At 38.0% G+C, this 14718-nt stretch overlaps 1 protein-coding gene across 8 annotated transcripts in view; it reads left to right on the top strand.

Annotated features, from left to right (window-relative positions):
• The window catches only part of atp11c (ATPase phospholipid transporting 11C (ATP11C blood group)), a 92844-nt gene that overhangs the window by 51680 nt on the left and 26446 nt on the right, over nucleotides 1-14718 (top strand). For all 8 annotated transcript variants that reach the window (XR_013548149.1, XR_013548150.1, XM_078412214.1 and 5 more), the window contains exons 10-22: nucleotides 71-152; nucleotides 653-794; nucleotides 2328-2525; nucleotides 3030-3203; nucleotides 3788-3945; nucleotides 4931-5002; nucleotides 5257-5330; nucleotides 6106-6209; nucleotides 7017-7198; nucleotides 10531-10797; nucleotides 11671-11845; nucleotides 12406-12508; nucleotides 13209-13354. Coding sequence is in view for 6 of the 8 variants with exons in the window: in XM_078412214.1 (XP_078268340.1) it covers nucleotides 71-152; nucleotides 653-794; nucleotides 2328-2525; nucleotides 3030-3203; nucleotides 3788-3945; nucleotides 4931-5002; nucleotides 5257-5330; nucleotides 6106-6209; nucleotides 7017-7198; nucleotides 10531-10797; nucleotides 11671-11845; nucleotides 12406-12508; nucleotides 13209-13354 (1877 nt within the window). In the remaining 2 variants the exon portion in view is untranslated. The remainder of the gene's footprint in view (nucleotides 1-70; nucleotides 153-652; nucleotides 795-2327; nucleotides 2526-3029; nucleotides 3204-3787; nucleotides 3946-4930; nucleotides 5003-5256; nucleotides 5331-6105; nucleotides 6210-7016; nucleotides 7199-10530; nucleotides 10798-11670; nucleotides 11846-12405; nucleotides 12509-13208; nucleotides 13355-14718) is intronic.

Below are 14718 nucleotides of genomic sequence, written 5' to 3' on the forward strand. Positions count from 1 at the left end.
CAAATGTTTTCAATAATTATGTGCTTGCGTGTACTGAAAAACATTTCTTTATCTATTATGTGGATTGCAGGTGTTTCCATATATACTGGGATGGAAACCAAAATGGCATTGAACTACCAAGGAAAGTCACAGAAACGATCAGTGGTGGAGAAGTAATGGTTTATCTTTCCAACATAAACATTTTTTGTGGAAATTTGTAATTCTGCCACAACATGTTGGCATATATGTTCTGAAATTGACTCAAGTTTGGACATTATTGTGCAATATTTTTAAGGGGAAATTTTTGAGATTAATAAAGATCCTGAAGGTTACTGACAGGTTAGTTTTTACACATATTGTAGATTGTGAATTTTAATAACAATTGAATAGGTATAGGTGAAATAAGGAGAAGCAGAGAGAAATGCCTCAAGTGAAGACTGAATAATGCGTTAGAATGCAGCAGAGAATTTGATACAATAGTAAACCAGGTGTATTAAGTTTTCAGAGTACTGAATGTTGAACAGCGAAACAACAGGACAGATTGGGTAACTGTGCAAGGGACAATGGAAACTAGAAGTATCTACATTAAACACAATAATGGTTCATGTTGTATTCTCAAAGATTCCTGATACAATAATTTTAATTTCCCTTTATTTTTGCCATTTCCTTGCAGGTCTATTAATGTATTTTTAATTGTATATCTGGGCATATTGGTCAGTAAATCTTTGGTAGGCACTACATTGAAGTACATCTGGCAACTTAATCCTACAAATGATGAACCATGGTATAGCTTAAAAGAAAAAAATACAAACAAGGCAAGTACATTTAAAACATTGTCTTTGTATGCAAATGGAAGCTTTGTATTAAATAGAATGGTGATGATTTTTGTACAATAACTTTTGCTCGTTGGTAGTTAAGGGTGAATAACCATCTTACTGATTCTGTAAGAAAATAACTGCAGATGCTGGTAATCAAAGGTATTTATTTCACAAAATGCTGGAGTAACTCAGCAGGTCAGGCAGCATCTCAGGAGAGAAGGAATGGGTGACGTTTCGGGTCGAGACCCTTCAGACTGATGTCAGGGAGGCGGGACAAAGGAAGGATATAGGTGGAGAGAGGGAGAACTGGGAAGGGGGAGGGGAAGAGAGGGACAGGAACTATCTAAAGTTGGAGAAGTCAATGTTCATACCGCTGGGCTGCAAGCTGCCCAAGCGAAATATGAGGTGCTGTTCCTCCAATTACCAGTGGGCCTCACTATGGCACTGGAGGAGGCCCATGACAGAAAGGTCAGACTGGGAGTTGAAGTGCTCAGCCACCGGGATTTCAGGTTGGTTAAGGCGGACTGAGCGAAGGTGTTGAGTGAAACGATCGCCGAGCCTACGTTTGGTTTTGCCGATGTAAAGAAGTTGACATCTAGAGCAGTCTGATTGTGTTCTTTTCATTTCCACAGTTCAATCGGAATTACATTTTCATGAACTTAACATTATATCAAATGTTCAAGACACTAATAATCCTAACCCACAAAATCATTTTTTAAAAGAAAAGTTAGGAAGTTAGGAACTGCAAATGCTGGTTTAGCAAAAAAGACAGTTCAGCGTGTCAGGCAACATCTCTGGAGAAAAGGATTAGATAACGCTTCAGGCCGGAACCACAGAAACATAGAAAACATAGACCTTCTTTAGATCCAAAATATTACCTATTTCCTCCAGAAATGCCTGACCTATTGAGTTACTCCAGCATTTTGTGTCTCTATTCGGTATAAACCAGCATCTGCAGTTCCTTCCTACACTTGTGGTACTGTTTTTGTTTATTTGAATGTTTACAATTAAATCAATTTTCAGTAATCTTTCCTATTTAATTTTCACAAAGGAACTGGTAGAGGATACAGTGCACAATAAAAAAAAAAAGATCTGTATTGAAAAGTATCAATGTATGGAAACTGCTGCTGTTGAATGTTTTTATATATAAAATATGTAACATTATATAATGTATGGTAAAATTAAACTTTGTCTTGAATGGAGTTGATCTAAAGAGTTATCAACATGGACAGGCTTTGCTAAACGCCAGATAACGCATATAGTTGCAATAATAAATAACTCAGAGACTGAATTGGTTACATTTAAGTTTCGAGTTGATTGCTGTCTAACATTTGTCTTCAGTTTCTTTAAATTTTATGTGTAAACAGTTGGGAAGTAACAACCATGATTGACCAAGTCCTTGGTTGATCAAGCAATTTTTATATGCATTAAGACAAAAGGATAGAACTAAAAAATGTGTTATATGGGGAGAAATAGGCAGCCAGCCAGCCAGCTGTTTCCAAACAGTAAGCTTATGATCTATATTCACAGTTTATCAAGATGTTCACCGACTTCCTCTCCTACATGGTACTCTTCAATTTCATTATTCCTGTCTCCATGTATGTCACTGTGGAGATGCAGAAATTCTTGGGTTCTTACTTCATTACATGGGATAAAGATATGTATGATGATCATTTGGGGGAAGGTGCACTGGTGAACACATCTGATCTCAACGAAGAACTGGGACAGGTCGGTATCAGAGAACATTTCCTGTTTATTTTGTGATTTTGTTGTGAAAGTATCTTTATTGTGGACTTGCCATTTAAAGTCTTGTGAGCACATTCTTATACTAACTTGCATATGATTTTACTAGGTTAAAATACAATTTCATTTTGATGATCTTATTTTTAATCTAATGGTAAATGCGTGAATTGGTGGACCAAGGGCATGTTTCTGTGCTATATGATTCCGCAACTCTAACAATTATCTGCAAAAAAAAGACCCCGAAGAGGTTATCTTGTGTAAAACATGTTTCCTGCTGTGTTTTAACTTTTAAAAAAAATTCTGCTAGTTTTAATCTTATGTTGCATTAATTTTCAAATCTATCTCAAAAATTTGATTTCCTATTTATAGTGTATGTACTTTTCACTGTAGACAGCTCAATATATTGTCCCAAAATTATTAGTGCTTCCTGTCTTGACATAGATTGTGAATGTATGTATTCTCTCCCCACTTCCACCCTACTGCTTGCAGATCGAGTATGTGTTCACTGATAAAACGGGAACCCTGACGGAGAACAACATGGAATTTATTGAGTGTTGTATAGATGGATTCAAGTATAAACACATCGGAGTTGAATTGTCGGTTGTAGATGGCCTTTCTTCAAATGATGGTCTCCATCGTAGAATCTGTGGAATGGCTGGAAAGGTAAAGCATCTTGCTGTCATTTATAACTTTAAATATAGTTTAAATTGATTTGCTAACAATTTCAAACCTATCCCTCAGCTGTTTAGGTATTGCCTCTTTTCATTTAACTTGATAACATATTTATGATTCTTGGTCATTTCTGTTATACTACTTGGCATATTACTTATGTCTGACAGCTGATCTGCATTTACTATCCCAACGATGTGTATAATTCTTTCATATGTCCATTCAGTTACGTTTAAGGCAACAACAAGCAGTTTTAGAGACAAACTATGTAATCTGTGTCTTTCCAAATTCCTTTTAGCAGGAGGGGGAGTGAATCTGGGTAAAGGTGCATTAATTCCTCTGGGCCTTGCGTTGTTCAGTCAATGGGGACTGTCTGTTTCAAACCAGTATAATTTATCTAAGCAATAAAGTTTAAGCAATAAAGTAAATGACCTTTCGGATCGATCTGAAGTCAGTTTGTTTAATCATCCTTTTTGACTGTCTAAAATGTTTTGAAACTAGTAGCATGTTATATCTTTTAATTTGAGCATGAATGTTGGTTCAAAGCTCATCTTTGGTGCAATGAATGTGCTTTTTAGGAAAAAGAAGAGCTGTTTTTTCGTGCTTTGTGTCTCTGCCACACTGTTCAGATAAAAGTCGAGGACAAAGTTGACGGCTTGGTAAAGCAGCAAGGGATCCATTGCATGTACATCTCATCCTCTCCTGATGAAGTTGCTTTAGTGCAAGGTGCTAAAACGTAAGAATCCAGACATTTAAAGTGGGGTCAAAAAGAGTATTTTGTTATTGTATTTTGTATTTGTAACTTGTAACATTTTCAATTTTTGATAGGAGCAAGCTGGAAACACTCAGCAGGTCAGGTAGCTTCTGTAGCGATGTTATAACCTAATGGTCACTTCCTCAAAATGATTTTTTATTATAACATTGAGGGTACATCTTTACACTTTGTCCTTACGCCAACCTACTTTAGTACTTGTGTAGGAAGGATCTGCAGATGCTGGTTTACAACGAAGATAGACACAAGATGCTGGAGTAACTCAGCAGGACAGGCATTATCTCTGGAGAGAAAGAATGGGTGGCGTTTTGAGTCTGAAGAAGGGTCTCAATCCGAAATGTCACCCATTGCTTCTCTCTCTCTCGATACTGCTTGTCCCACAGAATTACTCCAGCATTTTATGTTTGTCTACTTTAGTACTTGGCAGGAAGGAACCAAAGTACGCACAGAAAATAAGCAAGGCATGAAAAGATACAATCGTAATGTGGAACATCGTAGATGGAAGGCATGCTGTAATTGAGATGCAGGACACAGCCTTTGCTGGAAATCTGAAATAAAAGAATGCTGGAAATGCTCAGAAAAATCAAGTTGCATCTGTGGAGTGAGAAAACAGTTAATGTTACAGATGGGTTATCCTGTATCAGAACTGTCCTGTTCTGATATCAGCAGGAAGAGGTGGTCATCTGAAGCAGCTGGATTTTATATTGACTGCTGTGGCATGCCTAGCTGGAAACAAGAGCTATTCCTCGAGCTTTCTTTGACCTATTGGAGCAGTTTAGGAGGCCCAAATCTGAAATGAAAGTTGTCACATAATATTTGAAGTTTCTTGTGATAATCCACTGGTGCTAATTCTTGAGTAGCTCTGAGGCCTAATCTTCCTTGTGTATCAAGAAAGCACAATGTGTATATGTGCATATGACCAATTAAAGTCTTGACTCTTCCATAATAGGTTGGGCTTCACCTTCCAAGGAATGGAGAAAAATTGGATGAAAGTACAAAACGGAGACGAGGAAGTTGAAATGTATGTATTATTCTCCCTTTTATTGTAATCCATAATCATTTAATCAGTTTGTTTTACTACATATGAGTTGATTTAATAATATTGCAATATCATCTAAGAGCTTGTCGCACTGAGGTGACAAGCTTCTACCCCTCATGCATCCTGTACAGTTGCAACCTGACCTGCTATGATGCTCCGGCACTTTGCTTTTTGCTGTGTGTCAACTGTTCTGAGTTTGATTTTTGGGGTAAAAAAAATACTTGATCCTGTTACAGGTTTGAACTTCTGCAGATCCTTAGCTTTGATCCTGTTCGCCGACGCATGAGTGTAATAGTGAAAGATCATTCAGGTAATGTGCTTTTAATGATAATAGTAAAAACTGTATCTGCAAGAATATAAATAAATTATTGCTTAACATTTTGTACAAATAATGGGTAGATGTGTTGCTTTATTTTGCAAAATTTGATTGAAATATAATTGATTCATTAATAGTGACAAAAATGCTGATTCTGGAATTTGAAGTAACAAATCTGGAGGAGTGCAATGAGTTGAGTAACACCTATAGAGGGTAATGGGCAGTGGACATTTTGGGTTGTGACTCTTCATCAGGATTGAGGGAAAAGGGGAATTAGCGAGTATAAAGAGGTGAAGAGGAGGAATGGTGCAAGAACTAGCAGGCGACAAGATGGAGCCAGGTGAGGAAGGGCAGCTAGAGTCAGGTTGCGGAGTGAAGGAGAAGATAGCGATAAGCTGACGTGGAGGTAACAAAGGACCACAGATGATGGAATCTGGTAGAAAATGAAGTATGGACCTAAACAGTAAGATTGGCAAATGGGAATAGTGGGAATATGGAACGCAATGGGTCCATCATCGTATGGATGATGTTCAGTGCACCTCACTTATTTGGTTCTTTTCTCACCTTCCTTTCCTATCAGATTCTATTACCTGCACCCTTTTGTAGCCATTATCATCTCCCTGCCTCCATGGTTATTTCCAACTATCCCTCTATCACCTGACTCTATTAACCCCTCCAGAAGATTGTATGTTGCATTAATTCTTTAAGTTCTAGTTCCTATCAAAAGTTAATCCATTACTTCTGGTATCTTTATTTTATTGTACCGTAGGAAGAATTTTCCTTTTCTGTAAGGGAGCGGATTCTTCCGTTTTTCCAAGGGTGAATGCTGGAAAACAAGAGGAAATAAAATTACATGTGGAACGCTGTGCTGTGGTAAGACCTGGTCTTCTAAAGTGTCTTTCTAAATGATTTTCTTGACATTTAATTTGGGCTTTTGTATTGAAATTTTCTTTTTTTAAATTTGACAAGGTGATAAAATTGAATATTAATGAACTTTTCAGGTAAAGCTACTTTGTTGTACATTATACTTTATGGAATCATCTTTATGTAATTCCTCCACCACTCCAAAGAAAGTGGTTGAACTTGAAGAATATCTCAATTGCTTGCAGACTTGTATTTAAGTTTCATGTTCCTGATAAGACTGGTGTTTTAGATGAGCAAAAACAACATTTTCCTAAAGCTGAGTAGATCTTCCTTAAATTGAAGATATGTTGAAGATTTTTCAGGAAAAAAAGTTATTTTATTTTTCCTTGTATGATTTTAATTTCCCCCAGAAATAGAAAATAGAACCAGCTTAGATTAACATCTAGGTCGGCATGGATGAGTTGGGCTAAGAGCCTGTTTCCATGCTCTACTGTTCTACATATACTGTAGTTTGTAAAAGGTTTCATGCTATGAAGACAAAGTGCTCATCTCGGGTGGAAAAGAACAGATTTTTTTTTTCCATTTGGATAGCTTTACTGACTTATCTTCCAGTAAATTAGCAACTAGCAGTTTGAATGTACACATTCTGTTAAGTTTGCAATCTGTTTATCTTGAACTGCCCAAAATGCAGTAAAATAAGACATTTAAACAAAAAAAATCCACAAAGTGATTTGTGATTTACATTCATGTATAACATTTAATTTAATGATTAAAAATACCTGATGCATGATTTGTGTTGCAATTATATATTTCCAGGATGGTTTAAGAACACTCTGTGTCGCTTATAAGGAACTTACTCAGAATGAATATGACCAGATCAGTGCACAGCTTCATGCTGCCAAAATGGCTCTAAAGGACAGAGAAGAAAAGCTAGCAGAAGTTTATGATGACATTGAAAATGGTTTACATTTAATTGGAGCAACAGCAGTGGAGGACAAGTAAGTCTTTTGAGTGAACAGTCGCATTAATAATGCAACTGTATATTCTATGCTCGGAGCCTTTGTCCTTGGATGCTTCTAGCTGGACTGCATTTCTCTATTACTATTTCATCTATCAGCTAAAAGGTGAAGGATGATGGTTTGGTGATAAAACATACATGGCTTTCTCATGTGGATAGCAAATGGTATGGTAATTTGAATTTCACTGTACCTTAATTGGTACATGTGACAAACTGTCCTTGACCTTGAAATAACCTTTGTTAATTGCTTTTCATTGGAAAGGACAGAAACTTGAGGCAATATAATCTGTGAACAGAAAAATAGTTAATGTTTCAAGTCAATGATTTCAGAACATTGCAAACCAATATTTAACTCTGTTTTCTCTTTGCAAATGCAGCCTAACCGTAGTGTATTTCCAATATTTTAAGTTTATATTTGATACCGTTCTCTGTGAAACTCCTACTCTGGTTTGACTTCCCAAAATGCAACACTTTGTGTTTAAGAAATCAAAATTTGTCGTACTTAGGAACACTTGCAGAGGTTTGGAGTCACAAACGCCAGTCTGGTTGATTCTTAAATACCTATCGTGGTGCCTTAGCATGCCTCTCCAAGGAAACTGGGTATTAGTGGTAAATACTGGCCTTGTCAGCATCAATCAAGTGATAAAAGGACACAAAGTGCAGGAGTAATTCAGTGGATCAGGCAGCATGGATAGGTGATGTTTCGGGTTGGGACCCGTCTTCAGACTGATTGTGGTGGAAGAAGAAGAGTCTGAAAAAGCATCCCGACCTGAAACGTCACCTATCCCAACTTTTCCAGAGATGCTGCCTGACCTGCTGAATTACTTTGGCACTTTGTGTCTTTTTGTGTAAACCAGCCTCTGTAGTTCTTTGCTCTTTCTTCAATCAATCCATATTTGGAAAGAAAGTCAATGGGATTTTTCAATATTTGATCGTAAATTATGAGTAAACATCCCAACCACCACTCCCTGAAGTAGTTAATATTATGTAAATTCTCGGAAAACTTGCTGATCAGAAAAAAAATTGATTGAAGGCAAGTTTTCAAACTATTGAAATGCAGCTCATTCAAAAATTCCTATTTTTATACTTGCTGCACTGTTCCGTTGTTAGGTGGAAGGTGCTGGTTAAAATCAATCTAGTGAGCATCACATCAGACATCAAATATTTATTTCATGAATCATTATATTTAAGCCTATTTCAGGATGTATTCATTCTGAAATATTCCTCCTTGAATTGCTAATGCCCTTCCTCTGTTGAATCAGAAATTGATGTAATGAGAGAGACAATCAAAAAATTCTAAACTCTGCGTCAGTATTGAGTATTGAGTGAAAGCGATGACCTTTAAAGTGTTGGAATGTGATCAGCTGTAGTCAGCTGGGTACAGTTATGTACAGAGATCAGGGTGCAGGTTATCTGGATAACCTCGAGTAAAGTTTCCTTCTTTAAACCAAATGGTGTCTGTGCCTGTTATGACTTGCAGGCAGTCCGTCCTCCTATCCTACGAAGCAGATCAGGCATCATCTCTCAAGGGAAATGAACCATGACATTAAGGTCAGAACCCCTCTTCGGACTGATGGGGTAGAGGGGAGATAACTGGTAAAAAAGAAGTGATGGGAAGGGGTGGGGTGAGAGCTAGTAAGTGGTGGATCCCAATAAGGATGGGTCGATTGGCAGATGAGTCAGGTGAGGGAGAGAAGGGTGGCAACAAAATTTTACCTTTGTATTCCAAGTGTTTAAATATAAAATAATGCTACAGGGGTATTAATCTAAAATACAAATTAAAGTTGATCCTTCTGGTCAGGCATTATATTATGAAAACCCAACTGTACAAATGATGTCATTAAGCAGAAATGGGTACAGAGAAGATTTACCAGGATGTTACCAGGACTAGGGAGTGAGTTATAAGGATTGATTGAGTTTTTTGAAGAGGTGACAAGGCTGATTGAGCGTAGAGTGCAGGATGTTTTTGATGTGGACAGCATAGATGCCAGTAAGGCATCTGACAAGGTCCATCTTGGTAAACTGATCCTGAAGAATAAGATGCATGGCATTCACAGTGACTTGATAGTTTGGATTCAGAACTGTCATGTTCGGCACAGACATCGTAGGCTGAGAGGCCTGTTCCTGTGCTATACTGTATTATATTATACAGAAATCGGACCCGTTGGGCCCAAACCTCTCCTGCATTGGTGCAACCCCCTCTCCCCTCTCCCCTCACTCTCCCCTCTCCCCTCACTCTCCCCTCTCCCCTCACTCTCCCCTCACTCTCCCCTCTCCCCTCACTCTCCCCTTCCCCAACCCCTCCCCACTCCCTCCTTCCCCTCCCCCCACTCCATCCCCCTCAACCCCCATTATCCTCCCCGCTCCCTCCACTCCACCCCCTCCCTCCCTCCCTAAGAAATAGATTTAAACTTTAAAATGTGAATAACTTTAAAAATATGACGCCGATTTCAATGAAACTTTTTCCATTAGCACCAAAGGGACAACGGTGAGTAAGATGGGCCTAAAATTGTCACGCAATCGTGTACCGTTTTGGCTGTAGTTCAGGAACAAACAAGAGTTTTAGTATATAGAATCTATGAGAGGCAGGATAGGCTGGGGTTGTTTTCACTGGAGCATCAGAGGTTAAGGGGTGTTCTTGGAAGTTTATAAAATCTTGCTGGACATAGATAATGTGGATGATCGGTCATTCTCCCAGGTTCGGGCAGTCTTGAGGCTAGATTTAACGCGAGAGGAAAAAGATTTACAAGGGACTTGAGGGATACTTTCATGCAGAGGATAGTTGGTTTATGGAATGCACTGCTAGAGGAAGCATGTCGATGTCTAAACTTCTTTTAAACATAATTGTACATGCATAAACAAATTTTAGAGGGATAAGGCAAAACACAGGCAAATAGGGCTAGATAGACATCTTGGTCGGCATGGACAAGTGGGGCCAGAGAGCCTGTTTCTGTGCTGTTAAACTGACTCAATAAGATTGAATAGTTCAAGTGAATGAATGATTGTCTCCAAATTATGGGGAAGACTCATTGTCCTAAATCTGTAGCTTTCCTCCTCCCCGATCTGAGTGATCTTTATATTTCTGCCTTTTTTATATTTACAGTAAATAACTAATCTGCTTTCTGCTTTGGGTAGTAATTGGAGAAATATCCACTGGAAACACAGAAATAGGCATGGTTAATAACTACAACTGCAGCGATTTTAGGCATAAATATTTGTCCATAAAGGGAAAAAATGCAAATTAATTCTTGGTACATTTAATTTTTACAAATCAAATTTCTGATAGTTTTCCTTTTTTTTCCCTTTGGCAAGGCTCCAAGATCAAGCTGCAGAAACTATAGAAGCCCTGCACTCTGCAGGTATGAATGTTTGGGTGCTCACTGGGGATAAGATGGAAACTGCAATGGCCACGTGTTTTGCCTGCAGGCTTTTTCATACCAATATGAAGCTTTTGGAGCTGACAACCAAACACATTGAGACGTACAGAGCAAGAGGCGCAGAGAAAATCCACGAGCTGCTTCTGGAACTCCACAAGGTGGTTGTCCAAGACAAACGATGTTCCTCTGCAAGCCTTTTGAGGTATGACATTTCAAAACTTTCTCTTTATTTCTCACCCAAGTCAAAAAGTTGTGGATTCAATTCTTAGTCCAGAGATTTTAACATAAAGATAGAACCTCACACACCAATGCTGCATTGTTGAAATATTGCACATAGGTGCTGCTTTTGGGCGAGACCTTCTACTGAGGTCACATCAGATCCCGAGGTTGATTCCATGGCCATGTCCCCTTGTGGATGACTCTCATGCAGGCAAAACCTTTGTCTATTTATCCCACCAGTCCTTTTAAAAACCTTAACCACCTGTTATAGCCTGGCAAATTGTGATCTTGTTTATGTAATATAGTACTTGAGTTCAGCCCTGAATTTGATGATATTGGGACTGCTGGTGGTTTAGTGTTCTTTTTATAAGATGCATATTCCACTTTGGCAGAGCATCAGCCTTTCAGTTCTGGAACTACATTCAGTCACTCCCTGCAATCTGTTTGACCAAGCATTTGTCACTTTCCCGAATATATCTATGAAGTTACATGCCAGACCACTGTCAGTACGTATGACAATTAAACACTCTTAATTCCTGACAATAATCCTGTGAAGTATCTTTATTACTGTAAAAAATCCAAATTAATTAATTAATGTGGTGAAATATTCTCATTTGCGAAATAAGCAATGAACATTTAAACCCTATGCGGTTGTGATTGTCGCAAGTCAAGTCAAAGGCTTCAGTGAATGTTGGCTCAGTGCTTGAGGAGCAGTGGCATCTAGTGGCAGAACACATGAACTGCATCAAATGTTATTTTGATCACATCAGTGACATGTTGGGGTGCGGAGGGGAACTTCTCTATTAGAATTGTTCATCACATTTTAAAATAAGATTTCTACTAATTTCTATTCTAGAAGTTGGTCTGTTACACAGGAATATGGCTTGATCATTGATGGTGCTGCCCTGTCCTTAATACTGAAACCAACCCAAGACGGTGGTACAAGTAACTACAAAAATCTGTTGTTGCAAATATGCCAGAGGTGTACTGCTGTCTTGTGTTGCCGCATGGCACCATTACAGAAAGCGCAGGTATACTGACTTATTGCTGTTGTTTGACTGTTGTCTATTCACATATACATCCTTCCATCTTTCACTGTTATATGCATGCATTTTTCCGTGGTAATCCCATACAATACAATCTCTTCATCGGAATTAATAATGCCAATGATGGTACTAAACCTTTACATTTAACAGGTCTTCAAACCCAACCAATTTGTTTGGCTAATGATGATCTCCCCTTTCCACTCACAAGATAAAGCTTTCTCAGCCATCATGGTAACCTGTCCATAATATTCACTTCTTTATCCCATGACTCAATTTTCTTCATTTGCTGTCCATTAATGCAAAATATACTATAAAACAAAACTTGGTCCCCACTTTGTTGTTGAAAGACCAATTTCATCTCTTACCTTCAGAAATACTAGTATTATTAAGGTTACATGGTATCACAATTTATATCACTCTATATATATATATATTATATATATATATATATATATATATATATATATGAATTATAAAACTTTGATCCTGTTAGTGGGAATCTTTTAACAATACAGAGAAACAAAGCACTCATCTTTTTATTGCAGATTGTAAAACTGGTGAAAAACACAAAAGATCATCCCATTACTTTAGCCATTGGTGACGGTGCAAATGATGTCAGTATGGTTCTGGAGGCACATGTTGGGATTGGTAAGAAAATGTTCTGGAGTCAGAACAGAACAATAAGAGTAATCACCAACCAGTTGGCAGCATTATTTGTGAATAGATTGTGATTTCATTTGTAGCTTTCACTGGCATCATACCATCAACATTTAAGCAATACACTTAATCCAAGGAACTGATTATTGGATCAGTTCCATTGTGAATACTATATATAACCCTTTTACATTCCAGGGTATTTGGATAATTTCAGACCCCTGAGGGTGGATCTTTCTTTCTAGAAGGGTGCACTAAAGTAGCACTAGTTCGATTATCGAGCATGGAATTGTGAATCTCTATATTATTTTTACTTCAGGAGGTTGGATAATCTTCATTGCATATTATCAAGGATGAGATTAATATTTTATTGTTATGAAGGGAGCTGAGGAATGTAGGATCAGGTGAGAAAAGGGAGGGGAAGATTGACCACAATATTGAATGTTGGGGCAAGCTCAACGGGCAGAGCAGCTTTTTATCTCATTGATGTTTTATAGTTACAGAGCAACAATAGAACCTGTACCCGCACTTGAGAAAATTCCTATAAAGTAATTTAGTCCTTGGCACTTAGGTATCTGTTTTTTACTTGTTGCATTGCAGCTTTTTCTTTTATAGCAGCTTTTATTTTATTGATTATTTCAGGAGAGATGCAAATATGCCTTGAAATGCTTAAATTTATTTTCTTGTATTTCAGGTTTAAAGGGCAAGGAAGGACGTCAAGCAGCCAGAAATAGTGATTATGCAATACCAAAGTTTAAACACCTACAAAAACTTCTGCTCGTTCATGGACATTTGTACTATATCCGGATATCACAACTTGTGCAATATTTCTTTTACAAGGTTTGCCATTTAGGACAGTACATACACCTGAATGCATGTCTTCATTGAATTATGTTTTGCCTGCTGCCCCTCCTCAAATGTTATTCCTGTTCCCTGTTTCCTGGAGTCATGACAGTCTTCAGTCTCTTTATTCAGCAGATGCCACTGACCTTCAGACATGATGCCCTACTGAGTTATAACCACACAGTGATGGCAAATTTGTTCACAACTGGAGCCAGGTCTAATCCTGTTTTAGCCCAACAATAACACAAGCACACATTAAAATCTCTTGGAATAGGGAATGGAACTGGCAAGTTCACTGAAGTAGAAATGGACTGCCACTAGTCCCGCTGTGGCCTTGATGTGGTGATATTTCTACGTTGGTAGCCAGCATATTTCACAATATAATTCAGGGACGGTAGCGATATATGTCAAAGCAGTTCTTGGTTATATTGTCTGCTTCTTGGCAGCATGAAGCATAGATGAAGTCAATGTGGGGGAGGCTGGCTTGAATATTGTCCTGGTAGCAGCAGAGTTGACTAATTGAACTGCTCTGTCTTGAATATGTGTCTTGAACTTTGCTGCAGCTGCACGCATCCTGTCTATTGATGGGTAATATGTCGCACACCTGATTACCTGATCTGTACTCTGTTGTTTCAGCCCCCTTGTTGGTATGGATTGTTAATTTTCTGACTAAATGTGATAACCCTTATATTAAAAGCAGAGGTCATGGCAGTGGTGGTACCGCTGGTTGTTTAGAATGATTATCACCTGTGGCCGAAATATTTATTTGGACATCAGCTTTGGCATAGATGTTCAATGATATGCCGGATTTACTGACTTGAAGCTCATGAATTCAGCTACAGATTTTGAACTACTCGTGCTTTATGAAATTCAAGCAGATCAGCTGGATAATGTGAAAATGTTGGATTGCTTACTGCTTAAATCCAAGGCACTGAAATGAATGGATTTATCTTGGCCCTATCTGAGTGTTTGACTTTGGCTGTGCTTGCTGTCTGCTTTTTTTGCACTAAAATATAGTGATAATTTCAATTCAATGTATATTTGTGTTCCATTTAATTGATGCTTTTGTAGTTTGGACCTGAACTATTGCAACAAAGCTTGTTTTTTAATAGTTATGGACTTACAGCTTTATTAATAATGTGGTCCTCAGTTATGAGATGAGGTGAGCTTGTTCTGTTATCCTATTAACTTTCTAGTCTGTAAATTATATTGAGATCCTTGTAATAGCACATTTGCTCTGCATGCCATATGTGCCTGTCTCAGTCAAATTATTGTAATTGTGGAAACTGCAACATCTATTTTTTCTCAGTAAGTTTTCCAGCAAACGTTATGATTTTAAAATTGAATGGTATCCTGATCCA

Source organism: Rhinoraja longicauda, chromosome 15, assembly GCF_053455715.1.
Source record: "Rhinoraja longicauda isolate Sanriku21f chromosome 15, sRhiLon1.1, whole genome shotgun sequence".
Lineage (NCBI taxonomy): Eukaryota > Metazoa > Chordata > Chondrichthyes > Rajiformes > Arhynchobatidae > Rhinoraja > Rhinoraja longicauda.